The following is a 24,826-nucleotide window of genomic DNA, read 5'->3' on the forward strand; positions in this document are numbered from 1 at the left end:
GCTAAAGTTGCTGATATTACACTTGCATCTTTCAGAGCAGAAATGTACAATTTGCATTCAGATCAGTGAAAGAACACTAGATTCACTGTCACTTGCATGAAAAACTCTTATTTTGTGTTTTTTTTTCCTTCTTTCTGTGTTTAATTTGAACGGTGTTCATCTTACCAAAAAGCTGTATGTAGTTGTAGATATTTAGAGAATCAGTTGCTTGACCTTTTCTCAATTGTGAATCATATGGTGACAACATTGCTAAAGGTTCCAGCACTTGAGTTTATTTATATAATTGTGTTGCATTGCAGCTCTCAGTTTTGGGGTGGTTGGTGGGAAGACTAGTTGAATATGTGTGCCTTTTAAGCTTTATATGTTTTTAGCCATTTGCAGAGGATTCAGCAAAATCAGCTGCTAAGTTCATATATAAGTAGCGTGTAGGTTTGTGATCTTTGTTCTGTACTTGTTTAGTAAAAATAATCTATGATACCCTAGGTTTCCAATGGAGCAGTTGCTATGGCAAAGACCACATTAGAACAGCTTTTGATTAGATGTGCAACTCCTTTAAAAGATGAAGAAAAAACTGAAGAAATCCTAGCAGCTCAGGAAAAGTCTTTCCATCATGTAACACATGACCTCGTTCGAGAAGTAACCTCTCCAAACTCTACTGTGAGAAAACAGGCCATGCATTCATTGCAGGTGCTTGCACAGGTGACTGGAAAAAGTGTCACGGTGATCATGGAGCCACATAAAGAGGTAAGCAGAAATACATACTGAAAATCCAAGTGAATTTGAAGTTGTTTACCAGTTTGGATTTGTAAAATGCTTTTCTGAGTACGTTTTCTCACATTAGTGAATTAAATTCGTAGTGCTTTGATAGCACATTTGTCATTTGCTAGGTTTCATTTTTCTAAAATACACTGTGCCTGACGACTTAGCTAGTATTTAGTGTGTCTTCAGGTTGATTTACTTCTGAAATTAATGGACTGCTCATCCTACCACGAGTCAGACATAGGCTAGTCTCGGTTGATACTGCATTTTAAACCCCGATTTTGTTTTATTCTCTAAATATGAAGTATATTGCTGTGCCTTTCCCTATCCAGAAACAGACTATAAAGATCAAAGCTGTTTAAAATCACTTTTTGCTAGATATTCCTTAAAGCTAATAGCATTCTTTCTCTTGAAAGACAAGTAAATACACATAAGCCCTAAGGGCTACCTCAATGTGTGAAATTATAGGTGTCATTATTGTAGTTTGAGAACATACAGAGAAGTCACTTAACTGACAGTCTTACTTTGGTAAAGGTGTTTATGGAGGAGAGTGAGGAGTTGGTGTAATGGAAAAACTTCCATGAATGTGTTTGTTTTTTTTATGTTTTATGAGTTTAAAACATTCTTGTTTCTTTGGCTTAGTTTATAATGTTATGTGAAGTTATTAAATATCATGGATCTGTTCACAGAGAATATGTAATAATTATAGTTACTGAGTTGTTTTGCTAACTGCCTGTGAATTAGATTAGTTCAGAGAAATAGTTTTCTTTTTGCTTAGTAATTTCTAAAGAGGTATGTCTGGAGCCACGATAGCAAATGGAGCCATGAATAATGATGTCGTCTTAGTAGCTGTGGGGTCATTTGAATAGACTGCTAATTTAGTAATCTAAATTACATTGTGTAGGTTCTCCAAGACATGGTTCCTCCTAAAAAGCATTTACTTAGGCATCAACCTGCAAATGCCCAGATTGGCCTCATGGAGGGAAATACGTTTTGCACAACCTTGCAACCACGATTGTTTACAATGGATCTAAATGTTGTGGAACACAAGGTTTTCTACACAGAGGTACTTTCTTTTTATGTTCTTATATTTGAACGTAGATACTTAAGTAGTGATGGTGTTAGAACTTTAATTGTTAAAAATATGTATTTTCTCTGTGCGTTTTAAAGTTTCACCGAAATGTAAGAATTTACCTTTTGAAATGTGAACTGAGGTCTGCCTTTACCTACAACATAACAGCTCAGAGCTAAGCAGAATATTCTGATCTGTGTAAAATATATTAAGTGTACTTTGGTGTTATACTCCTAGTCTAGTACTGCTAACTTTCATATTTAGGTCTTATTTTATGCACAATATATCTATTAAATAAATATTTTCTGCCACCAAAACATCAATATTATTTGCCAAGGTTTTTGAGTCCCTAACAGTTTGAATAAAATCAGATATAAAACTAGTGTGTAGATTTAACTTAAGAGAAACTGTCTAGTCCCTTGGTTTCCTAGCTGTTTTGTCCAAACATAAGTTCAGAAGGTCTTTGGTACCAACAGTAATTGCAATTAGCAAGGCAGGTATGGAATATAGTTGCAAATGCAGAACAACCTCTGGTTTTTTCCTTAAGACAAAAACAAAGTACTGTAGATAAAAAAAAAAAATATTCTTTAAGGAGGAGAGTAATATGTTGATAGCGTTCTTGGATATAGATGCAACCTGAACATTGTTAACTTGCATAACTGTTTCAACTTGTTCAGTGTGTTCTAACAAAAAGCATATATAAATACTCGCCTGCAAACCGGGCAGTGACCATGATCATTAGAATTGCCGAACACATTTTCAGCACATTTTTTTCCCTATTAATCTCCTCCTGTTCCCTTTCCTCAATGTCTTCAATACTGTTCCTGCCATTCAGGAGGCAAGCTTTTCTGTAGACCTTTTATCATATGAGCAGCCTGTTTGCAAGTAGACCATTGAGGTATTGGCCAACAAAATGCAAAATGGCTAATTTTTGCCTGACTTTTCTCTGGTGGCAATGCTAATGGGCTCTCTTGCCTCTGGCTAACCACTGGTTCTCCTGGGAACTTACAGAGAATTTCTGCCTGTAAGTGAAATTTGAAGGTTGATTAGTTTGTTTCTTTGAGGAAACAAGACTCAAAAGGTAACTGATAATATAGTTTCAAATGTGATTCACAATGCTATACTAATATGATTGTGGTTTTTTTCCCCTAGTTACTGAATTTGTGTGAGGCTGAAGATACTGCCTTAATGAAACTACCTTGTTACAAAAGTCTTCCATCACTTGTACCTCTTCGGATCGCAGCCTTAAGTAAGTAAAGCTTCCTAAACAAAATGTGATGTAGGTAAGCGTCCTTGTGAGCGACGGGCAGCCCTCTTCCCAAGAGCGCCTGAAGACTGATGGCTGCGTTCTAGAGGTCGCAGTTTAATGGAGAATAATGGCAAAGGATCGCTGCTTTCTTAATGACTACGATTTAGTTTCTGAAATGAACCCAAAATATTTTTAGACTAATTATGTTGTAGAGCATTAGGAAAACTTTAAAACATTGTTAAAAGAATTTCCATTCCTTTACTATTTTGTGATGCCTGTTGCTTTTGGCAAAGCATGCTATGCTTTAGCTTTCTGTAATTTAAGATGAAATAAAAGAAACTTGAAGAGAAGAAATGTAGAATTATGCTTTTTTTCCCCCTCTCTTTTGAAATTGAGTTAACAAAGTGAACAAATTTACTTTGATATTTGTAGATGCTCTAGCTGCCTGCAATTACTTGCCTCAGTCGAGAGAGAAAATCATTGCTGCGCTTTTCAAGGCACTTAATTCAACAAATAATGAACTGCAGGAGGCAGGAGAAGCATGCATGAGAAAGGTTAGTGTATCAAAACGCTGCTGCTTTTGAGGCTGTTGTTCTCTCTGCTTTACTTCCTTGTTACAAAGCTTCTTGGGAGAGTTCTTTACAGGAAATAGTGGCTGCTCTGTTAAGTTTTTGTTACTGACTCCAATATAATTTTCTCTCAGATGTGGGTTTTTTGGGGGTTTGAACTTAGCCATAAAAATTTCTTCTGGCTCAAATTAAGCATTCTAAGCCTTTGGACATGGACCATAGTAAGTCTTTCGGTCTCTCTGTCTGTCCAGACTTTGGGTCTTTCTGTTTGCCTGGTCTTTGTTAATGTATCTTCTTTTCTAAATAAACAGTGTCAGTCCTTCCCAGCAGTTTCGCAGATGTGCGTGCCTGACTTCATTGTAAAAACTTTCCTCGTGTTTCTTCTTTGTTCCTAAAAGAAGTGGTAAACATGCCTTAGTTGGTTTTGAAAAAGTAAGCAATACAGCAGAGTAGACTCTGCATCACAGTATGATAGTTACCTTAAGGAACAGGGCTGTGGCTGTACTGGTTAAGGTCAGAATTAGTGTCCTTACATGGTGCAGCGCTCCGCTGTCTGTTCTGTGGATGCTAGATTATGGTGTAAAAAAGCTGGAAGGACAGGGAAAAGGATATTCTCTCATCATAATTCGTTGCCCAGTAGATATGCCTGATTCTGATTCAGCAAGATGTTAATACCATTCTAAATATAGAAATTGATAATAAAAATACTTATAGTTTCTTTATTAGGATGTGTAGATTGGCTGGCATGTAACAGAGAATGTAACTATAGTGATACTGGTGGTTTACATTTGTTTAGACCATTGACTGATTAGAGGTCAGACATTGTATTTTTGTCACTCTGGTCATGAAGGGCAATGTACTACTTATTTATGGTTTGCTGATAGTACAGTTGGGTTGAGAAGTATGAGGGAGCAAATAAGGGTTGTTCTGATCTATGCATTTGGTATAAGATTTCTCTGATCTTTTTTCCTGTGATAAATCCATGCCCACAGGATGTTTGGTTATGACAGGAAATTTTCTCTCTGGCAGCTTTCAGCCAGGTTCTCTTGACCTTTTTTGTTACTCAAGATGCACGAAGATTGTAACACAGAGATCTGCTCTGTTGCCTTCAGCCAGGTTGACAGGCAGTTGGTAATAAAGCAGTGTCTAAGTACTTTGTCCATAGCTGTATATTTAATTTATAGCTGTGACAGTTTTTCAATCCATCTGTAATTAAGATCTCCTACTTGATTATTTTATGGAATATCCTACTGTGCATCAGAAATACTTAAGTGCTTCCCAGATCCATCTTGTCACTATATATGTATTTCCAGCAATAAGTATCGTTTAAGCTATTGCATTCTGAAAGTACAAAAGAAAAGAAGAAAAATGAAGTCAGCAGAATTTATTTTAAGAAGGATGCTTGCACAAAAGTCGCTCCCCTCTCCATCTGTATCTTAATCTTGTACTCTCTTGCAGTTCTTGGAAGGAGCTACCATAGAAGTTGATCAGATTCATACACATATGAGACCATTGCTTATGATGTTGGGAGACTATCGAAGTCTGACACTGAACGTTGTGAATCGTCTGACATCTGTCACTAGACTTTTTCCAAACTCTTTCAATGATAAATTCTGCGATCAGATGATGGTAAGCTGATTCAAGTTTTCCTTAGCTCTTCCAGAAGAAATTATCTTTTAGCTAATATTCATATTGTCGAAAAGTCAAAGAACAATTCAATAGTGACTCAATGTATATGTTAAAAGTAAAAGATTTTTGTTTCATGATTAGTAGGAAAAAAAAAAAGTCTTCAAACGTTTTGAGTTAATTTCTATAGAGCTGCTAAACCAGAAAGTTAAGAGATGTTCTTTTCTCTTGAAGACATAGCTAGTTATGCTAAGGCCTGCTTGGACAAATTTATCTTTAAGCAAGGTGTCAGCTGCATGGTATACTAAGGAAACCCTTGAAAATATGTTTTACTTCCCAGTGGGATAAGTCTCTTTTGGTATTTTCTTGATTTATAAAATGGTGGAAGGTATTGCCCTTAGTATTTGCAGTTTTTAAACTGTGTATGTGAATTCTTTACCCTTTGCCATGGATATCTAAATATTTAAATACATACGTATCAAACAAATCATTTAACAAGTGTGAGCTTATCAGACTTCAGATTTTTGTGCCTTTTAATGTGCGTACTCTTATAACCTCTGTTTTCTTGAATATGGAGAGGACTTGCAGCAACAATAAACTCTTCAATGCGAGGGAATGAAAATAACTAAGCGTTTTTTCTTTTGTTCCCTTCAAACAATCATTTCTGCCTCTACTTTTCTTGTAACGTATGCTGTCACTTGCTAAAATGGAACAGTATAATTAGAAGAATAATACTAATTATCCTCTTTATAGCAACACCTGCGTAAATGGATGGAAGTTGTAGTTATTACACACAAAGGTGGACAACGGAGTGATGGAAATGTAAGTTAATGAATGCTTTTATGTGAGAAGACAAGAAATAAATAGTATTAATATTTTGGAATTACAGAACTCATTCAGTTGTACGTGTTACTATAACTGATTACACACTGATGTTTTGTTACAAGCTAATGAACTTGTATGTATATTGAATATTTGTTACAAATCTTTAGTAAGAGGAGGTTCTTGTCTGCTGACAATGGTTACTTTAAAGCCTGTTCTATAGGGGTTGGTGTGGCAGTAGCTCGTTGATTTTTATTTTTATTTCCTCAGGATTTTCTGCTTAGAAATCTCTGCTTCATTGAAATGGCTGATGAGCTCAGCAGCATAATCCCTCTTTTTCACTAATATATTTGATGTTCACAACATAGTCTTTTGAAAATTATACAGAATAATAACATAATCTCAGTTAATTTTACATATAGTTTATGAAAAACAAGTTCAATATTTTACTAATTGAGGTGACATTAAAATCTCTCTCCCATCCAAACTAACGACATCGATGTTGAACTGTGGGAAGCTGATCAATTTTCTTAGAAATGGAAAATTGCAGTGTAATGACAACGCTGTGTGCTCTTAGCCGTACAGCACTGAAGGGAATTCCTGCTTCAGTGTTATTTCATGTAGATTAACAGAAGTTTCATAATTCTATTAAGATTTTTATCAATAACTTCTGTTAAGTGGTGAGATTTATCATCGCAACTAGGAAAAAATTGGGGGGAATTTTATTTATTTATTTGTTTTTAAATTAGAATGAAATCAGATTCGCTTTTTATTTCCCTCAAAACATGGAAATGACTTAATGGCTTTTCGGTACTCTTTCCTGTCATTGCAAAGAGAGCTTTTAAATCTGAATCTAGTCATTGCTTTGTATTTGACCTAGATGTTCTCTAATGGAATAGAATTTTTTTCTTATGTTTAAACTTAAAAATGCATTTTTCGGTTAAGCACATTTTATTCAGGTCAGAGCAGTTCTAAGGTCCTCATATTTATAGAATCATAGAATGGTTTGTGTTGGAAGAGACCTCAAAGCTGGAAAGTCCATTTTGTGCCTCTTGATTCTCTTATGAAAGAAAAAAGGAGCTGGATTTGGATACTGATTTTATGTATATATGGCACATGAGGTGTGTGGTGGGTTTTTTTTTGTTTGTTTTTTAAGACAACAACTGTGGTTTAATGCCACTAAGATTTGATTTCTGTTCTAGAAGCTTCTTTAGTTTGTTGCGTTTTCATACCAATGCATCATTAATATTTTGCAGAAGTTGAGTGTTTCTAATTCTTGTCATGCACCCTGGAGGAAACAAAAAGAACTATTATTCAGGGGAAGCACAGATACTTTGGAATGTACCTAGCATTTCTGTGTTCTCGTGCGTGCTGCTGTGTTGATTACTGTGTGATGTCTGCTGTGAATTTGGACATTCTGTAGTACGTACCACGAGGAAAGTTATCCAACCCCATGTAAGCATGGGATTAAGTGATAGAGAAGAGAGAAAGAAACATTACAAAAAAGTTTAGAGAGCTAATAGAAAATATTCCATTTCCTTAATTTGGTTGAAAAGCCTGACTTTTGTAAAAATCTGAATTAATTTCAAAACAAAAGCTTTGTTGCAATAAATTTGTGCTCTGTAATGTACTTGAAAGTGAGCACATTGTTGAAGATGTTATTTCATGACTGTACCTGCATCCTTTGTAGAAAGTGAAAAATTTTGAATGTGTTCAGCTGTACAAGACATTAGCATGTTTCTATTTAACCAAACATTATTTGGCAAAACCATCAGTTTGGTTTCAAAAGAAGTTTTTGACCTTTCCTGGCAATCCCCCCTAATTAATCATGTGAAATCATCTGCTGGTGTTTAAATATGAAGGATACGTTGTTAATGCTGTCAGACTTTTTGATACTGTTACTTTTTTCTCAGTATAGTGTGGAACTTGTAATGCTTACGAAATGCTGCAAGAGTGCAACTGGATAAACATCGTCTTACATGATTAAATGGAAGTTTTATAGAAATGTTGAACGTTGAAAATGAAGAATAATCTTGTTAATCAGCCTGGTGATCTGGCTGGTAGTATTGCAGAATGCCTAATGAAAACAATGTTTTCATAACTACTCTGGGAAAGTAGAGACTCAAGAGTTACCAGTCCTTGTCTTGAGGCTAAAATGAAAAACTTGCTCTAAAATATGGAAAAAAAAATCAAAAATGACTTAGAATTCTAACTCCACGTCCCGTTAGTTGTAATTCTTTATAAATGTAGCTAAATATGTGGTGGAGTCGTTGACCTGAGGAATATAGAACCTTTTGCCTTTATCCAGTTTTCTCTAGCCTGCAGATATTTCCTGTTGAAATAGTTACCATCAGTTTTGGGGTGGTGGTGCTTACTTTTCTGGCAGACAATATCAGCATTCATCTGCCTATTTCTCAATCCCTGTGCTTGCAAAGAAGAAAGAAATGTGCTTGCTGTTGACCTGGGGCCCTAGAGTCTGGGTCCAGATCTGTTTGAGTCTGTTTTTCATCTAGGGTGGTGTGTTGTCTAGGGACCATGTTCTAGTCCAGGCTCTAGATCACTTCTTCGTTCTAGATTGGGTTCTAGCTCACTTGTTGGTTCTAGATTGGGGTTCACTTTGGTTCCTGATTGTTATGTAACTAGTTTGAAATTCAATTCACTTACTGGTTTCGGGTTGTTATATACTCAATTTCCTGTTCAGGAAGATGGTCTTGAACTTCAGCTCACTTGTTGGGTCAAGTCAGTTGTTCTGTTTAGAACTGTGGTCTAGCTGACTACTTGGTTCTAGATCATGTTCTAGATAGGCAGATGGTTCCAGACCATGCACTAACTCACTTGTTGGTTCTAGAACACATTCTAGATCAAAGTTCTGGATCGTTTATTGGTTCTAGAGTGGGTTCCAGGACAGCAGTTTGTTCCAGAGGAGAGGGTGGTGTTTTCTTTCCTATTTTTTTTTTTTTCTTCTTTTGAGAGGAAGGCTGTCATCCATAACTCTCCTAAGTTTATGGCCATTCTTTTCTCTGGAGACAAAATTGGAAACAGGAAATCAATTTTTATGTATTTGTTTTAGATTCAAACTATTCAAGATAAAGTATTGAATCGTTTTATTTACTAATCAATTTGTTTACTAAAAATATCGTATCTCTTCTTTTGGGATTCACTTTTCCTCAAACATGATGATTACAGATATCTTGCAGATTTCTTTATAGCTCTTGCTGTGAAAGAAAGACTGTTGTCTTTCAAACTACAATGTGGCACCTCTAGAACAGTTTTTAGTTGTCCCTAAATTACATTTAATTGTGACTTCTGCTTTTTATGTTTTCTGTTGATGTTTTCTATGTAGTTGTGTGTTTTCTATGTAGTCTCCTAAACCTCTAATTTTTTTTGAGTGTTGTTTTAAAACCTGTGTATGTTGAGAGGGAGGAATCATTAAGCAATCTACTGTCACATCTTGAGAGAGGAGAAGAGTCTATGGAAACATTTTCAAACAGAATTGTGTGACTGCAAAGCTGATTGAAATACTATTTCCCTCCCTCGCCTCCACAATTGTTGCTCTGAAGTTTCCTTAAAAATCAAAACTCTAGGAAACGGAAGAAGGACGCAGACAGTGTGGTCTTTATGCAATTGCTATGGCAGTCTGTGTTCGTATGTCTGTGTGTACAGCACGCTGTGCTGTAATTCTGTCTTCTAAATGTGGAAAACCAGGAATGGTGAAATTGCTGTTCAGAGTTACTGTAGCTGTCCTTTTGCTTACTCCGATTTCTTCTTGACCATAGTGAGATTCCCAAATCCGAGATACTCACTTGAAAGCAATGTTGGGGAGTGTCATCGGAGTAGGTTGCATCATTCAGACTGAGCGAGTGGTTAGATCTAGGAGATGGTAAACACGCAGTGGAGAATGGAGTTGGTCAGGAAAGCCTCATGTTTGCTAGCTGATGTGGTATGGAGCACTGTTACAATAACTTTTTTGACCTAAAGAGTTTTCGTCTTTTTCCAGTAGTGCTTTATGAAGATGCCATTTGGTGGTGATGCTGGTGGTGTCATGCAGTTCTCCAGCATAGTGCAGAGAGTGGCTAGTCAGCAAGGCTTCTTAATGAAGCTGTCCAAAAGGCTATGGAATGAGTTTTCATGCACAAATGGCAATTCTAGATGAACTAAAAACTTCAGGCATCTCATTTAAAAATGCTGCAAGATAATTAACAACTATTGTAAAGATCCATATTGATGCAGAATAACTAAGCTCTTCTTTCACCTAAATAATTTTATGACAGTCCTATTGTGTTCCTGTCTGCAACTTGGCTGTTTAAATAAATGAATAAATTAAAACATAACATGTTAGGTAGCAATTAAGATCTAATTCATTAGCCCACTGAGCAAAATCTTTGATTTGAATCTCATTTTCTTCTCTTCCCTGCCTCCTCAAGGAAAGACATATTTTTTTAGGTCCCTCTTGTGAACAGTGGCACCACAGTGGAAGTTCTGCATGACAGCCTGTTAGAAGGACTTTATAGCTTGGTAGTTCAAGTACTGAAAGCGGTTTCATAATTGATGCTGGACAAATTTGTCTTTGAAGATGCTAAAATATTGTTTCCCCTTACTAAACATCTCTAATACCTTTTTATGCAGTGCAATTTTTTGAGAAGCTGTGTCTGAACAGTGTATAAGTAGAAAAAAGGATGCTTTTCATCCCACTTCTTAGGAGAGCAATTCAGAGCATGGGAGATACTCATTGTCTTCATTCTTTCAGTTTCAGATGAGAAAATAACTCTGGTGAAAGTCAGTTTCTGACTGCAACCTGAAGAATAGCATATACTAATTTGTTCATTTATTTGATGTTTTGTGGGCTTTTTCTTTTCATGCTTCTGTTTTGGTTCAGCCTGCCTCGGAAGGGGTAGAGGTGAGAAACTCAGTGGAGGCACCAGGAAGTTCTTTGTTGTTGTGTGTTGTTTTGGTTTTTTGTTCATTTTTATTTTTTCCCTTTCTTTTAAATTGTGTTTTGTTAGTTTTATCGTTGTGTTTTGGGCAGAGTGCATTGTGCCTTTGAGTGCAGTGCTGTGAATTGTCTTCTGTTTGTCTGTGGCAGAGTCGTTTTGAAACGACATGTTTGTACATGTTTGTACTAGGAAGACCAGGACTTTTAGTTTCTGTAAAGGCATAAGTGCTTTCAAAAGATTTTTATACGTGTTCTTAGTCCTGCACTTCAGCAGATGAGAGTAGTCTTGTGGGGGTCTGTCTAGGTTATTAAACGAGTGGGGCCTAATACTTTATGTTTAAATTCAGTTGAGGAAATGCAGTGCACTTGATAATATTCTGTTGTATACTGCATACTAGGAATTGGTTGTAGAGGGATGGTGAGAGTGGATGTTTTGTTTTGTTTTTTCCTTTCCTTTTTCTTACTGAAGGCAATCCACACTCTAGTTAACTGGAATATAGTTCCCATTTAAATTACACAATGAAAGAAAACCACAAAATTCTTGTAGACATCAGAAGAATTTAATATCTAGTGGGACAACAGAGCTGACTTTGAAGTAACCAGCTGTTTGCAAGATATACTGAGCAGTGCTGTGAGAACGCTGTCTGTCTCTTTCTTTATGTCTAGTCTGAGGTTGTGGGTGTATATGAGAAATTGTTTAGAGAGGAAGGTCTGGCTTTTTGATGCATGAGCCACTTGATGTAGTGCAATAAGCACTTCGTTGCACCATCATCATTACGCAGCGTTTAGCTCCTACCTGTAAAACGCCACTATACTGACAAAGAAAATAAAATTAAACCATGATATTACGAGGGGGGGAACGGCAGACTTCCACAAGAGCAATTTTCTCCATACGTCGTCGTAAGTAGATGCTGTATATATGTTAACCCTTCACATTTGGTTGCTGACGATGCTGATATAAAGAGGAAAAAAAATAGATAGGATATGGGATACTGTTTTTTATATATTTAGCTGGTAATATTAATTTGTGTTTCTTTTTACCTGTAGGAAATGAAGATCTGTTCAGCAATTATAAATTTATTCCATCTGATCCCAGCTGCCCCTCAGACTTTGGTTAAACCTCTGCTGGAAGTTGTTATGAAAACAGAACGAGCAATGTTAATTGAGGTAAAAGTGGAAGTTAACATTGCTGATATTTCTGCTTTATAGTATTTTTAAACATTAGTGTATAATAATTGTAATATTTCAAACATGATGTGGGAACATTTGATGTATGAAATAAATATTTCCTCTAAGCCTTTTAGGAGGTGTTAACATTCATCTTAGACTCTTAAAAGTGAAGTTTTGAAATTGTCAATAAATTCTCATTGTAGAAGTTCTGAACATTTTGTATCTGCATAAATGCCAAGTCAAATGTATTTTTTTGAGTGCTAGTAAATTAGTAGAAAACACTCTGCACTCTGCATTTTTAATTTAAACTTCATGAATCTTGCAGGCTGGCAGTCCATTCAGGGAACCACTGATAAAATTTTTGACACGTCATCCATCCCAGACTGTGGAGCTCTTCATGATGGAAGCCACTTTAAATGATCCACAGTGGAGCAGAATGTTTATGGTAAGCTATGTGGGGAGAAGAGCAGGAAAAAAATGTCATCTTCACAAATCTGATGAACAAAAAGTTTTTCATGTTTTCCATCCCTTTTTTCCCCTATATAACCTTGTATTCCTTAATCATAGTCTTACTCTGACTATAGGCTGCCCATTCTCTGTTTCGTATTTGTTTGTCCCAAGATGTTGATTTTATGCCTTTTAAGATCATGTAGGATTATTACTGAAGCTGTAGAGGTAATTTTTATATATGTGAAATATAACCTCTGCAACTATAGCAAGCAGTATAAAAGCTACAGGATGATATAGCCTTTTGGTATTTTTGCTTTTAAAGGTTGTTATTAAAATTATTTCTTCCCCTTCTTCAGAGTTTCTTAAAACATAAAGATGCCAAACCTCTACGAGATGTGCTTGCAGCTAATCCTAACAGATTTATCACTCTACTGTTACCTGTCGGTACCCAAGCAGCCGTTAGACCTGGTTCTCCAAGCACTACCACAATGCGTCTCGATCTTCAGTTTCAGGCTATCAAGGTATTCATTTATTCTTGTTTGTCTCTGCACTAGATAGTTAAAACCTCTTTAGTGACACACCTGTTACATTCAGGGTTTCAAATGTGTGTGTATGTAGTATAGCTTGAAACACACGTGTGAAAATGTGAAGTGTTGGTAGTCAGAGTCGCTCTAGGAAGGGAAAAGACATTCAAATGAACTATACTTTTTTAATCAGATAAGGTACAAGAGGAAAACATGGCAACAGAAACTTTTAAAAAAAAAGAAATTCCTTTAAAATTGATCTAAACTAGTTTTTATTTGAAGAAATAAAATTGTCTGACTGTGCATGTGTCTTGTTTTGCTTCTGACAGATCATAAGTATTATTGTTAAGAACGATGAATGTTGGTTAGCAAATCAGCATTCCTTGGTGAATCAGCTGAAACGTGTATGGGTGAGTGAAGCTTTTCAGGAGAGACATCGGAAGGAGAATATGGCTGCAACTAATTGGAAAGAACCTAAGCTGTTAGCATATTGCTTACTGAATTACTGCAAGTACGTAAAAACATTTATTTCCCACACCTTGTGTATGTTGTTTTTAAAAAAAAAAAAAAAAAATTGAAAGTACTGTAAAGGTATACAGGAGTACTAAAAAGGGTTTGCATTTACTGAAGAGAAAGTTTAATATATTTCCTAATACTGCCATTAGCTCTAAAACCATGCCCTGCTACTGCCTGCTCTTGGCTCTCTGCTCATTGGAAACCAAGATTAGTTTCTTCACCAAGTCATCAGCATAGTAGTTTGGTTGGGTGTTTTTTCACAGAAGCTTTTTATTTTATGTGTTTTTGCAGGAGGAATTATGGTGATATAGAGTTGCTCTTCCAGCTGCTTCGGGCTTTTACGGGTCGATTTCTCTGCAATATGACTTTCTTAAAGGAATACATGGAAGAAGACATCCCCAAAAACTACAGTATTCCCCAAAAGCGGGCTTTGTTCTTCCGGTTTGTAGACTTCAATGACCCAAACTTTGGAGATGAGCTCAAAGCCAAGGTAAGTAAAGCAATTAAATCAAAGAAGCCTGGTATTTAGGTTTAATTTTCTTCTTGGGATCTAGGGCAACAAAACTCGCTTACTTAAATGTCAATGCGTTTGATAATTGGCAGAGCCATTTAGGTGAAAATACCATACCTGAAGAAGAGGGATAATAAACAGAGACAGCAATTCATCTTGCTTTCAATGCTGACTACTTTAGTTTACGCTTTCTAAGAATCTTTGCCCTTGGAGGGGGTAAAGGGGTGGGGGGGAATCTATGTATATCTGTTTCTTAAGGTTTTATTTATAGCTTCCTTTTGTAATGCAGTGAGTGCATGTAACATGCAGGTTTGCAAATTTGAAGTTACTTGAATGTTGACTGCCATTGGAAGAATCTGATAATTGAATATAGCTGGTTGTTTGTTTTTTATTTATATTCTGTAGGTGCTACAACATATCCTGAATCCTGCTTTCTTGCACAGTTTTGAAAAGGGAGAAGGTGAGCAGCTGTTGGGACCACCAAACCCAGAAGGAGATAATCCAGAAAGCATCACTAGTGTTTTTATAACAAAGGTAACAATCCGTGTTTACATGAAAGTGTTTGAAAGTTAAAATGAAAATTTGTTCCTCTCGTTTGACTTTTCCATCCTGATTTGAATTAGTTGTGCAATTTCTAAATGCTGGGATCAGTTATATCAAATCACATCGTAACTCTGAACTGTTGTAAGATCTGTCAGTCGTCAGTAGGACTACAATTTTCAGTTGATATAATGTCTGACTTGAATGCCTGTCTTGGGGATTACATCCACAGAAGGCCCATTTCTAGTCTTTTACGTAAGCGAAGTTCGCTATGACTGAACATCAGTATGTTTGTAATTCACTTCAGTTTCACCAGTTAGCAGTTATGAAATAGATAATGTTGATGATGAGGATTGGGTTTTTTAATTTATTTTTTAATAGTTCAGCACTTTGGAAGTTCCTAGATGTGCTTGTTATTTATAAGCTCTCACCTCAGGAGGTTGTTTTGTGGATATTAAACTGAATCAAAAAACGTGGTTATAGTTATTAGTCGTCTTAAAAACCATTCAAAAAGCAAAAAACTAGGACTTTGCTTTTATAGATAATAAAGTTGAGGGTTTTTGTTGGCGGGTTTTTGTTGGCTGTTTTTTTTTGTTGTTTTTTTTTTTTTGCTTTGGTTTGTGTTTTTTTTCTCATCTTCCCTCTCTCTGTTTTGGTCATCCCTGGGACTAGGTACTTGATCCGGAAAAACAAGCTGATATGCTGGATTCTCTCAGGATATATCTCTTGCAGTTTGCCACTCTTCTGGTTGAGCATGCTCCACATCACATTCATGACAATAACAAAAACCGGAACAGCAAACTGCGACGTCTGATGACATTTGCCTGGCCTTGCCTCTTGTCCAAGGCATGTGTGGACCCAGCATGCAAATACAGTGGACACTTGCTTTTGGCACACATCATTGCAAAATTTGCCATACATAAGAAGATAGTTCTGCAGGTATTGACCATGTGCTGGTATTCATACATTTAAGGGATGCCGATAAGTTCTGTAGTGTGCTTTCTTTTATTTTAAAATGCAGAGTAGAGAGCACACGGTAGTTTTGGATACTTAGTATACAAGAAACACTTAAACTCATATGGAACAAATAAATACAGATGCAGCAAGCCAAATATTATCACAAATTTATTTGGGGATAGGAGAGTATAGAAAGAAGTTTGAAGATAAGTACAAATAGAGTAAATGGGACAATGAAAAGTCCTTTTGGTTGAATGAACGAAACTGGTAATGTTTCGTCATTTGAAAGAGTCAGACATTTCAGTTGAGACAGAATGTGAGGACTAAAGGAAAACTTCAAATGGAACAGTGGAAAGGGAGAAAGAAAAACAGAATGTAAGGGAGACAGAAGTCTGTGCTATATGCTTCTGATGATGAAGTATAATAATATATTTATCAAATTATCAGCTTTGAGGAAAAAATCATGTCGTTTAGAAAACGTATGTTGTAATTTCTCTTCATAAATGCTTTATTTGTATAAATATGTATAATATCGGTGTTGATCAGAAACTTTGCTGTTTAGGTTTTTCACAGTCTTCTAAAAGCTCATGCGATGGAGGCCCGAGCTATTGTCAGACAAGCGATGGCTATTCTGACTCCAGCTGTGCCTGCTCGAATGGAGGATGGACATCAGATGCTGACTCACTGGACACGAAAAATTATTGTGGAAGAGGGTCATACGGTTCCCCAACTAGTACATATTTTGCACTTGATAGTACAACATTTCAAGGTACTTGTACTAGTTATTCTGGTAGTTACTGTATCTCAGATATCAAGGAGGTAACCTACAGTTTGATCAGAAATAACATAATCTGATTTATACAGTCTAGCTTCAAAAGCCATCAGCTGATGCTTGTGTAAAACTGAAAATGTCTATTAAAATTAAATAGCAAACCACTTAAAGAGCTTTATCATGATTGAAGTTAGAACTCGAAATGTTAGATGAAAGTCTGCAAGATTAATTCATTACACGTGCATTAGCAGTGCTCTTTAACAGAGCTGTGAAGATTCTTTAAGAGTTGTTTAAAGAAAGTGCAGAACCAAGTTCTTTTCCATCTTCCAGCAATCTTTGTTTGTTTAACTTTCACCTAGTTAACCCTACAGAATATATAACTTTTATCTCCAGCTAATATATGTTGGGAAATAGTACACAAATGGGGGAGTGCTGCAGAAGGTCAATATAGGAGCATTTTTGAAAATGTGTATTAAAATATGATCCAAAGTGACGGCTAGCTAATATGCGTTTAAGTCACTTTTCAGGAATCGATACCTCAATGCTTTTTTGAAAAAAATATCTCAGTGCCTTCAAATGTGAGTTGTAGCTCTCTGAAAAGATCTACACAAAATTGGAATAATTCGTCCTTGAGAAAAATCACGTATCTTCAAAAGAACATCTTCATTTGAATATGTGAAATCAGTAGTCACTACTGAAAATTGCAGCCAAAATTTTATTTTCAAGGCATCAGTTACTCTTCTGGATTGCAGAATTTGAACATAGTACAGATTTAGCAAACTTTGGGATTAAAGACTGTTTTACCATTTTGCTTTATTTTGACTGTAGTTTTCGTGTAGAATTTTATTGGTTAATGGCTAACATGACTGTGAAACCATCTTTTCAGGTTTATTATCCGGTGAGACATCACTTGGTTCAGCATATGGTTAGTGCCATGCAGAGACTGGGCTTCACTCCCAGTGTTACAATAGAGCAAAGAAAATTAGCTGTGGATCTTGCTGAAGTAGTTATTAAATGGGAATTGCAAAGAATTAAAGACCAGCAGGTAGGAATCTAAGTAAACTGGTAAAGATTGAACTGTTATACAGTGAAATGCTTTTCTAACATGCGTATTGCTGATATTTCAGCCAGATTCAGATATGGATTCAAGTACCAGTGGAGATGGTGCAAGTTCTGCCTCATCTGCTGTTAAAAGAGGATTATCTGTTGATTCTGGCCAAGAAGTAAAACGATTCAGGACAGCTACAGGAGCAATAAGTGCTGTAAGAAAAATTCAGATTTTGTTCAGAGACTCTGAAATTATAACCTGCAATCTAGTTTACTTGTTTTTTTCCACATAAATCTCCTTGAATTGAAGATTATATTTTTAGAAAATATTTAAAATCAGTTCTACTTGTCGTTATCATTCTTAAATGTTGTTTATGGTTTTTGTGGTTTGTATACATGCAGGTATTTGGGCGTAGCCAGTCCTTGCCCGGGGCGGATGCGCTGCTTTCCAAGCCGATTGACAAGCAGCACACAGATACAGTCGTGAATTTCTTGATTAGAATTGCTTGCCAGGTAGTGTGCTCGTTCTCATACGCAAATACTGCTGCTGCCTTAGTAGCCAAAGCCATAAACCTCTCCTTTCATAAGAGTTCCTTTGTGCTTGGATTATTCTCGTGTTTGTGTACTTTCTTTTACTGAAAGGTTAGAAACTTCAATGCGAAATTGTACAAAAAGTAAAATGTTTTTATTTAAAGGAGGAAAGAAATTGAATTTGATAACCAGTTTCTGCATGTTTTTCATTTCACGGATGATGGGTATTATACATGAGAGAGATGCTTTAGCTTCTTATTGTTGGCATTGTGCTTTTTATAGCTTGATGCAGGGAGCACGTGCTTTGAAATTAGAACTTTAAATGTGAACGATTGCAATCCGGATTTTGAAATTGAAAGAGTCTCCGTTTCACTGTGTTGTTAATCACTTCTAGCATTTTGTTGGTTCTTTACTTTCTCTTATCGAGCAAGTGCTGTATCAGGAGTGACATGATGGAAATAAATGTGACTAGTAGAATTTGGCTGGAGCTAGGCAAAGACTTCAAAAAGTTCCCATGTTTTGTCTTAATTTATTTATGTATTTGCCTGATGCTGCAAAGTATGCTTGTTCTTTCTCCTAGATTTAATGGCAACGATATTCCACCCAAAACCTGAAGAATATTTAGGGAGTTTTAATGGGGAATCCTTATGTATCTAAGGATAATGATTGTCATTGTATTTTCAAGATCAAATACATGAAATTACTTCTTTTCATGCAGCATGTAGAACTAAAGCTTGTCACCAAATTTTGTTAAGAGTTAACTTTTCTAGAGTGGGGACAATTATCTGGGTGTAGCTCAAAGCTGACAAATTTTATGGCTTTTGCAGCAGACTCAGCTGGTAACTAACATGGGATTTTATACACCACAGTCCATTGCACAGAAAAGTATGAAGTGAGTAGAGAGCTACATATGTTTATGGATACAGAAAAATTAACATCTTGAGCATGTTCAGAGTTGTAGTAACATATAGGATTAAACTTTATAAAATATACCTTTTATGGGTGATTTGAGGTAATTAGCTAGCAGTTTAAGCACCAGTTCTGATGTTTACTATTAGTTGCTAGCTTTTTATGCAGTTAAATACTCTGTGACTATACTGATGAAACTACTTAAGCTCATCCATTTCAGAAATAAGAAATTACATGCTTGCTTGGATGGCATAATACATTAATGAGTTGGTTACAAAAGGGTGTGATTTTGTTCACTCTGATTAATTGCTAGGTAAATGACAGCTCAAACACTGCTGGATCTCCTGGGGAGTTGCTGTCTCGCCGCTGCGTCAACCTTCTGAAAACAGCTTTACGACCAGACATGTGGCCAAAATCAGAACTGAAGTTGCAGTGGTTTGATAAGCTGCTAATGACTGTGGTAAGTAACATTCTAGTCCTATAGGTCTTTAGGTTTCACTAGCACATATTTGATTGAAAACTAACAATATCTGGATACTGATTTTTACAGTCTTAATATTTTCTTCTTTGTAGTGAAATACATAAATTGTTAAGTGTGTGAATTACACCAGTTGTTATCATTTGTATAGCTGCAGTACTTAAAAATATTAATATAGACTTAGGAGCAAGTGAAGTAATTTCATGTATTACTTTGATATTTTGAAGTAGGTTGTAGTTTGCTTGTTTGGATGACCTACTGGTTGTGGATTTTTTTGTTGTTGCTTTGGTCATCTTTTTTTTGCTAGTAGGAAGTTTTACAAATTGATTTTATTGGTTCCTAGTGTTGTGACTACGTTATGGTAGTAATATGATGTTCACTGAAAGACTATCTTCCTGTATTTGATGATACAACATATTTTGTTTATTATCTGTATGCTTTTTGCCATATAATAAGATTTTCTGCACCTATTGTGTTTGTATCATACTATTTAATACACTAGCAACTCTTACTGTGCCAAATATCTCCTTTTCTAATCTTTAAGCTATAACTTACAGGATATACTCTTTTAGCTCTTCACTGAAGAGCCTGTCTCTGAAAGATGTTGACAAAAAGATAAAACATTTTTCTCTGTCAAAAGCATTTCTAACCAACAAGGTTGTGGACAACTTTCAAAACTGAGGACCAGAAAAAATGTCAGAAGGGACATACTGTAAATGCTTTAGTAACATTTTTATGTTTAAAGATTTTATGGCACCTTGTATTTTACAGTTTTGTATTGCATGACTTCTCCAAAAGATTGACGTGAAACATTGCTGGTGTGGAAACCACAACTTTATTACAAGTTTTCAACAGATTTGTTCTAGACTTACTCATCTGTGTAATACTTGTGTGATTTCCCTCACTCACTGCATTTTTGTATGTGTTCTCTTTAGGAACAACCCAATCAGGCCAACTTTGCCAACATTTGCACTGGCTTAGAGGTCCTAAGTTTCCTGTTAACTGTACTGCAGCCCCCTGCTATCCTTAGCAGCTTCAAACCCCTGCAACGAGGTGTGGCAGCTTGTATGACGTGTGGAAACACCAAGGTTTTGAGAGCAGTCCACAGTTTGCTCTCTCGCTTGATGGGTATTTTCCCTACAGAACCAAGTACGTGGTATTTTCTTCCTCCTTTTATCCTTTATTGCTGCATAACTTAAGTGATAAAGGGCAGGGTGAAGACACTCTTTGGGATGTGCTAATATTCTGTTTTATGATTCCTGCATTTAATGGTCCATTTTAGCTTGCACTTTCAACCTCTGTTTAAAAAAAAGAAAAGCTGAAGTAAGTCATCTTGTGGAATACATCATTATCCTTTGACATAAAAACTTAATAACCTGTGGCTGTCATAACTTTGGTTCAGGAAATGTGTGCTATAAATTTAATGTATTTTTGCAATTATAAATTTTCAGCTTCAGAAGTGCAATTTTTTAGTTGTTAAGTTTTGCTCTTTTGCTGAGACAAGGAAAGGAGATAGTGTAAAAAAGAAAGACAATAGGTAATATGCCATGTCTTAATGGAAAATAATTTAGATAATCCCTCCTTAAAAAAAAAATCAGTAATCTAAGACTTACCAAAATGAGTTATTCAGAAGTAGTGGTACACCATTGTATAAACAGAGGTTTATATAAATGAGGGATCTGCTCACGATACCTTAGTTTATTAGCAAGATAAAGTTCCAGTGATGGTATAGATGACTGAATGTTCACAGTGCAACTTTTCCTTGCCTGTTCTGTGGCTGATGTTACCAAAAGTAAACACAGCTCTCAACTCTGCAGGTACCTCAAGTGTAGCTTCAAAGTATGAAGAGCTGGAGTGCCTTTATGCTGCAGTTGGGAAGGTTATTTATGAAGGACTTACTAATTATGAAAAGGCCACTAATGCTAACCCTTCTCAGCTCTTTGGTAAGTTTCCTGCATCTCTAGTAGACGCATGTAGGGTGCACGTTAATGAGTATGATCTTTGTTGTGAGCTTTTGTTTTTCGTAAGGATATTGAAATCTGATATCATGCAGAGGAAGCTGTGGGCAGCATTTGGAACTGACTTGAGAGATGAGCTTGGAATTCTGTCGTCTGTGAAGAAAGGGACTGAGGGGTTCGTGGCATTCTGTCTTCTCCTGGTAGCTGACTTGGGAGCAGTTACTAGGAGTAGAGAGCTGCAGCTGTGCTAGGTGGAAACCTTCTGTATTCAAAGTGCATAGGAAAAAGATGCAGCATTCAGATTAACCAAAATGTAAAGTAAAAGTTACTGGAAACTTGTTACATGGAAAACCCAAAATCCTGCAGTTACTATTCTGAGAGTATTTCAAGGAATCTGTGTAAACATTCTTACGTGTTGTTACCTTATACTTTCTTTTTCAGTTGTTTTTAAAACCTCATTTATCAGCTGATTTAAATAGTGTGGGGGAATGTTTATGTATTTATAGATCTTGAGTAAAAAATTACAAAAATACTATTTTTTTTTTTTCTTGAGTGAGCAAATCTGAATTTTTAGCATTCACCATTCTGAGGAGCTGAAGTGTTCTTCTTTTCTTGTTCTTTGTACTTACTCAACTGGTAGAGACCTCAGCTACATATTACAATTACAAATATATTGGATTAATACTGGTTGGTCCAGAACTGGTTGTGTTGGTAATATAGACCTGAAATTGCACAATTTTGGAAAACTTGCTGATTTAAATGGCAAATGTCTTTCACTATTCTACTCTGTGATCTGTGTAGATAGTTGTAATTTTGCTTTGGGAATTGCCTATTTGTCAGATGTCAGGATGTCCTTTGTAACAAACTAACTGAGAAAGATGTTTCTTACACCATGTCCAGAGCTCCCTTAAAAGCAGCACTGCAATCTATCAGGTGGTGCGTGTCTCATTAAGTCTGTGTTGAAGATTCTGAATCGTGTGTGCCAAATTTTGCGCGCATCTGAGCAGGAAAAGAGGGAAAAACTTTTGAAGCAGCCATTCAATGAACAAAGCTGTCTTCTGTAAGAATTGTAGGCTTTTCTCGAATTAGGAAGCTGCAGTAAGGAAAGAGATAGCTGTGGATTTTTTAGAGGGTATAGTTTGATGTGTACTTTTTTTGAGAGTTAAATATTTTAAAGCATAGATATTGCTAAAAGGGGTTGGCTTGCTGGTATACGGTTAAGCTCGTATCAGGGTAAGCATTGTTAACAACTGTGTGTAGTTTGAAGGGACTGTGATTTTACAGGCATTGTGCATTCATAACCTGTGCCCAAATTACCTGCTTCAATAGTGTGAACTTTTTCAGTCTACAGTAACTGATTTATGAAACCGTGTAACATTTCTAGATTAGAAACCAAGATGATGTAATTTTTTTATTTTTAATTAATTACTAGACCCAATCCTATTCATTTAACATTTTTCTACTTTTTGCTACTAAAACAAATGTGCAACATTAGTAGTAGTTTCATTTTACCTGATTAACTATATTTCTAAAGTTGAGACTGAAGGTTTTTCTTCAAATCTATCCAAATTTCTAGTCTTTGTAACTTGGATGATCCCACGCTTCTTTCATGGCAGGACAAAATACAGCTAGGATGTTTTCCTTTCTTCTTTCATAGAACGATAACATCTACATTGAAAATCTGTATCTTGTGTTGTGCTCAATAGAAGTTTTACGTGCTTAAGTATTGTTTTCATCTACAGGTACTTTGATGATTCTGAAATCTGCATGCAGTAACAATCCCAGCTATATTGACAGACTGATTTCAGTTTTTATGCGATCCCTGCAGAAGATGGTCAGGGAGCACTTAAACCCGCAGGCTACGGCAGGGACCGCGGAAGCAAATACAGGTATTGCATTATATAGTCTAAGGATGTTAATGATTGGAAGTGTTGTAAAGTATTAAATTCTCTTAATGCTAAAAGGGTTCAAATGAATTTGTAGAGACTTGTGTGCATTATTACATGTTGAAAAATACTTCAGCATTAGTGAGAAACATTACTGAAGTGTTGAGGGATAAAAATGCGTTTTGAGTTCCTGTTACCTGCTTAATACATTAATTTCAGTATTAACCCAAATATTTCAGTGAATGGTTAGTGAATATTTGTTGAGCTACAGCATATATAGAAATACTGCAATTCTTCAAGAGTTTATAGTGTTGAGTGGAGAGGGACTGAATTGTTTTTTGATTGTTCCATGCTTTCAATGTCTTTTACTCCTTCCTGTTGGATAATATTGGAACAATTTTTTGTGGAATTAACTTGTTGGAGTGGATGCTTTTGTTTTTATGTTAAAATTGCATCTTTTTCAGTCTGTACGATTCTGTCTCTCATCAAATGAGTTAGGTCATGAGTCAGTGAAAAAACTCAGATGTTCTTGTAGAAGAAAATTCAGTGCCAGTAAAAAGCACTGTAATTTAAAGCTACTGAAGAAAATACTTTGAAAGAATTGCTGCTGTTAGATTCCCAGCTCATATTTTAATTAGGTAAATGAGAACCTCACAGATTTTATTAACACTGAGAAACAATTGGAAAATTATTAAACTTGGCAGATAAGCAAGTCAGGAAATTAACAGAACAGAGTAGATATGCTGCATCGTATAGTATTTCTTTCACAAGTTTGATTGCAGTTTTTCAATACTGGGATTCTGTAATACCTCTTACCAAAGATTTACTGAAATGAAACCACACCCACTTGTCTTTAGGATTTTGAATGGATTTGGTTTTTTTTTGGAAGGAGTCTGTCCCAGTTGTTTAGGAATGGAAAGTAGTAATTCTGAAAACATTGTTGCTAGGGATATTTTTCCAGGTGACAGATATTGTTGTCACTATTTTTACAATTGCAGTAGTTTATCTTGAAAATGTCTTTACTAGGGGTTTTATAGTGTATACGCAATTCTAATCATTTTTTTTGCATCCATAGCAGGTACAAGTGAACTGGTAATGCTAAGCCTGGATCTAGTGAAAACTCGCCTGGCTGTGATGAGCATGGAAATGAGGAAAAACTTTATACAAGCTATCCTCACATCTCTCATTGAAAAATCTACTGATGCCAAAATTCTTCGTGCAGTGGTAAAAATAGTGGAAGAGTGGGTGAAAAACAATTCCCCAATGGCAGCTAATCAGGTAAATTGAGAAGATAAAGTCATTATTGCATTCAAATACTAAATAAATATAAGCCACTATTATGATTCGTCAGTTTGACCATGAGTTTTATAAGTGTCTGTTATAGATGTTTATATGCCCTTGATGAGGTTTGGAATATTTTGCATCCCCTGTGAAGGCAACTGGAGTTAAAGAGGCTGAGTGTTTTATAGACTTATGTTAGATGTTTGATCTCAATTACTGTTTTGCTGAGAACTTACTTTAAAACTTTTACTTTAAAATATGTTTCA

At 35.9% G+C, this 24,826-nt stretch overlaps 1 protein-coding gene across 9 annotated transcripts in view; it reads left to right on the forward strand.

The window, feature by feature from the left end:
• The window catches only part of TRRAP (transformation/transcription domain associated protein), a 96,208-nt gene that overhangs the window by 28,133 nt on the left and 43,249 nt on the right, over positions 1-24,826 (forward strand). For 5 of the 9 annotated variants that reach the window (XM_086622435.1, XM_086622439.1, XM_086622436.1 and 2 more), the window contains 22 exons: positions 484-744; positions 1,664-1,825; positions 2,984-3,080; positions 3,513-3,634; positions 5,108-5,278; positions 6,029-6,097; positions 12,078-12,197; positions 12,526-12,645; positions 13,007-13,171; positions 13,504-13,685; positions 13,982-14,180; positions 14,607-14,735; positions 15,414-15,680; positions 16,261-16,467; positions 17,357-17,515; positions 17,598-17,732; positions 17,920-18,030; positions 19,271-19,417; positions 20,371-20,584; positions 21,253-21,378; positions 23,136-23,282; positions 24,355-24,557. In XM_086622435.1, coding sequence (XP_086478561.1) covers positions 484-744; positions 1,664-1,825; positions 2,984-3,080; positions 3,513-3,634; positions 5,108-5,278; positions 6,029-6,097; positions 12,078-12,197; positions 12,526-12,645; positions 13,007-13,171; positions 13,504-13,685; positions 13,982-14,180; positions 14,607-14,735; positions 15,414-15,680; positions 16,261-16,467; positions 17,357-17,515; positions 17,598-17,732; positions 17,920-18,030; positions 19,271-19,417; positions 20,371-20,584; positions 21,253-21,378; positions 23,136-23,282; positions 24,355-24,557 — 3,513 coding nt within the window. The remainder of the gene's footprint in view (positions 1-483; positions 745-1,663; positions 1,826-2,983; positions 3,081-3,512; positions 3,635-5,107; positions 5,279-6,028; positions 6,098-12,077; positions 12,198-12,525; positions 12,646-13,006; positions 13,172-13,503; positions 13,686-13,981; positions 14,181-14,606; positions 14,736-15,413; positions 15,681-16,260; positions 16,468-17,356; positions 17,516-17,597; positions 17,733-17,919; positions 18,031-19,270; positions 19,418-20,370; positions 20,585-21,252; positions 21,379-23,135; positions 23,283-24,354; positions 24,558-24,826) is intronic. The other 4 variants (XM_086622438.1, XM_086622441.1, XM_086622440.1 and 1 more) reach the window with 1 other exon arrangement.

This window comes from Tauraco erythrolophus, chromosome 17, assembly GCF_009769465.1.
Source record: "Tauraco erythrolophus isolate bTauEry1 chromosome 17, bTauEry1.pri, whole genome shotgun sequence".
NCBI lineage: Eukaryota > Metazoa > Chordata > Aves > Musophagiformes > Musophagidae > Tauraco > Tauraco erythrolophus.